Raw genomic sequence first — 3,408 nt, forward strand, 5'->3', positions numbered from 1 at the left:
GGTCTACAAGAGCTAGTTCCAGGACAGGCTCCAAAGCCACAGAGAAACCCTGTCTCGAAAAACCAAAAAAAAAATTGGTATTTGTTGAACTTAGTTTCTGTTGTTCTTGAAACAAGGTCTCCCTCTGTAGCTTACGCTGACTTTGTTCTCATAGTCCACCTCTATCAGCTTCCCAAGTGCCTCGATTGTTGGCATACCCCACAATACCCAACTTAAGTCTCCTGCAAGATGTGGTGGCTTTAACAGCATTAGAAGGGTTTTCAGATAGGCAGTTGAAACACAATGGGCTGGGTACTGTCTGGGAGATTCCCTAGAAGTCATAGTGTGACTGAATGTTTCTGACATATTGGTATTGCAGTGAAGAACAAAGAAGGGTTTTCTGTAATACTATCATTCATTTTCCAGTAAACAAAGCTGGCATATCCAAAGGCTATGCAACAATGGATAATTTCTATTTAGTAATATTGTGTCTCTTGTGGGTCTAATACAGGAAGAAACTAATGGTTGCCTGCGTCGTTTAAATGGTGTGATCTGCAGATGGGGCTCTATACTAGACTGCAGCTATCTTTGAAGACTTATATTTTGAGATTTGCAGCTTCCTGGCTGCTCTAACATAAATTTACATCCTTTTAGTATCTTTTTGTTTCTTTGAATTTTTCTAATATCATCTAGTATTGTTGTGACTACTCTTTTTGTTACTCTCCTGTCGATACTGTGGTAGTATCCCCATAGACTAACGTATTTGAATGCTTGGTTCCCAGGTGGTGGACTGTTGGGAAGGATTAGGTATGGTCTCATGGAAGTGGATATGGCCTTGTTGGAGAAGATGTGGCACTGGAGGTGGACTTTGAGCTTTCAAAAGTTCATACCAGGCCTCCCTGCCCCCACTCCCACCCCCTTGCCTGCTGCCTGTGGATCAGGATGTAGCGCTCAGCTTCTTCTCCAGCACAAGTCTGCCTGCATGCCACCATGTTCCCTGAGATAATGACCTCAGCTTCTGAAACTTAAGATCCCAGCCCTTTCAAGGCAGAGGCAGGTGAATCTCTGAGTGAAAGGCCAGCCTGGTCTACAGAGAGATTTCTCAATAATGGGTGCTTTCTTTACCCATCTTTGGTTTTCTGCATCCTACTTGTTGATTGTGTAAAGACACCTCTTGGTGACCCCCAGCGAGGCAGGCAACTCTGCTTTCCTGTAGACACCCTCCCTGCACTACTGGATCTCACCTGAAGTTACCATGACTTGCTCTTCCACTATAATACATAGACACCTTCATGTGCCCCATGCAGTGGTTTTAGACCGAACGACTCAGGAAGGGATGGAAGGCTGAAAACTATAATGGAGGAACCCAGTGACGCTTCTGATACCGGGTAAGACTGGGACACGAGTTTTTGTCGCCCAGTCCATTGACCGGTCGGCCACTTTTATTTTATGTCCACTGTTGTAGGACAGGGAGGAGCTCAAGATGGATTCCAAAAGGAAAAATGATCTCTGCCCTGCTTAAACATCAGGTGTGAGAAAAACTTCACCCCATTGTCACTTTTTTTTTTAAATTTTATATGCTTTGATGTTTTGCCTACATGTATGTCTGTGTGAGGGCATCAGATCCCATGGAACTGGAGTTACAGGCAGTTGGGAGTTGCCACGTGGGTGCTGGGACTTGATCCGAGGTCCCCTGGAAGAGCAGTCAGTGCTCTTAACCACTGAGCCACCTCTCTAGCCCCCCATTTTAGTTATATTTAAAAATCTTGAAAATTAATAAGCTGTAAATAAAATTTCTAAGCATTGTGCTAGATGAAAGTGACTATCACGAAGCTCTGGTAAGCCAAGTGGAGAGCAAACCGGGTCCAAGCAGAGTGACCATGATCGGAAATGCTGTTTCTCAGTTTTATGAACTCTGTTTTAGTGCCCCCATTGATGCATAGGAAGACATCACATATTTTGGAAAGATGATTTCTATTTGTAATATAAAATGTTATGAACAACATTTGAAACAGATTTATTTCAAGAATCACCACAGTACTTCCCATTTCATTAAAAGTAATTGATAAGATTATAGAGAAATGCTTATTACACTCAGAATGCAGGTAGCAAACTAGAGCTCAAAGGGGATGGTCCCCTTAGAATCGAAGAAAAATCTCCATATCTTTCATTTCCTTTAAATCACACAATATATGATACTCAGCACAAACACTGAGCATGCTCAATGAACACCTAATCATCAAGGAAATTAAGCTGATTCATTCACAGGCAAATTAGATTTTCTGATGTTGAGTGGCACGCCCCCTTGAAGAACAGCAGAACTCTTGAGGGAAATTCTTGCTCCATTTGTAATTTTATCTTGACACAACTTTCAGGATGATAGGTTTTTCTGGTTGGAAAAGTGTTTTCTTGCTTAATTTCAGGGGTATCTGTGGTGGTTGAAGAAGCACATTGAGAAGCAGTGAATGAGCCAGGAATCACAGAGCAAAGCAGAACACATTCAGAACAGTAGTATTTTATATATGCAAAGCACCTTTGTCTTCATATGTCGTGAATTCTTTATATATACATCTTCGTTAGCATTGGGTAGTGACGCTAGTCTATCTGTTTCTGCAATAAAGCCATTTTGGAGTATTTATTTATTTATTTATTTATTTTTGGAGTAATTATTGTGTAGAGAATCTGCAGGGGAGGAACATGTTTTCATTGATGCGAATTTAAGTGAAAAAGCTGAGTTTTAAAACTTTAGATGACATTTTAAGTGTGTGGAAGACTGTTTTTATAGGCAGTATGAAGTTAATCTTATGTTTGTGGACACTTAGAAGCCAATCCTGAACAGATGTCAGACATTTTACCTCTATGGGCCCGACTCAATTTCTCAGGCTGGTTGTGCCTGTTCAGTTTAAGGGTGGGCAGGAACTTCAGGGGGCATTGAGCCTTGTTTCCTAACATCTCTCCTCTTAGCCCCTAGGTAATATAAATAGTGAACTGCATTAGTCAATGTTTTCACTAATCCTTTTGCCTAAGTCTCTTCCATCTTAGTGGGAGAAGGGAAGCCACCAACAGAGTAATCTGGTCTTGGTAGAGGGTATGGAAGCCAGGGAATCAAGGAATTTGAAGAATGTCATCTTATGGGTGACTGAAGATTGAGACCTGCCTGCTTTCTAGGTTAAAGTCTTTTTCTGTCCGTCTTTCTGAACCACTGTACACACAGGCTAGCTACCCAGCTGTCCTTGGGGCCAAATGAGGTGATAACTACCTCTCTTCTAATGGCCCAGAAAGAAAAAGATAACTGAAGGGAGGAGCTGCATACAGGAGCTTAGAAATGACCTTATCAAGCCTGGCGATGGTGGCGCACGCCTTTAATCCCAGCACTTGGGAGGCAGAGGCAGGCGGATCTCAGTGAGTTCGAGACCAGCCTGGTCTACA

The 3,408-nt window shown here is 42.3% G+C and overlaps 1 protein-coding gene across 1 annotated transcript in view; it reads right to left on the reverse strand.

Moving 5' to 3' along the window:
- Nucleotides 1-2,281: 2,281 nt before the first annotated feature.
- Nucleotides 2,282-3,408, reverse strand: part of LOC101998547 (cytochrome P450 3A25-like) — an 18,566-nt gene continuing 17,439 nt past the window's right edge. Inside the window, 1 exon segment of the mRNA XM_026786932.1 lies at nucleotides 2,282-2,408. Within this exon segment, the coding sequence (XP_026642733.1) occupies nucleotides 2,334-2,408 (75 nt within the window). The 3' untranslated portion in view covers nucleotides 2,282-2,333.

Source organism: Microtus ochrogaster, chromosome 2 (assembly GCF_000317375.1).
Source record: "Microtus ochrogaster isolate Prairie Vole_2 chromosome 2, MicOch1.0, whole genome shotgun sequence".
Lineage (NCBI taxonomy): Eukaryota > Metazoa > Chordata > Mammalia > Rodentia > Cricetidae > Microtus > Microtus ochrogaster.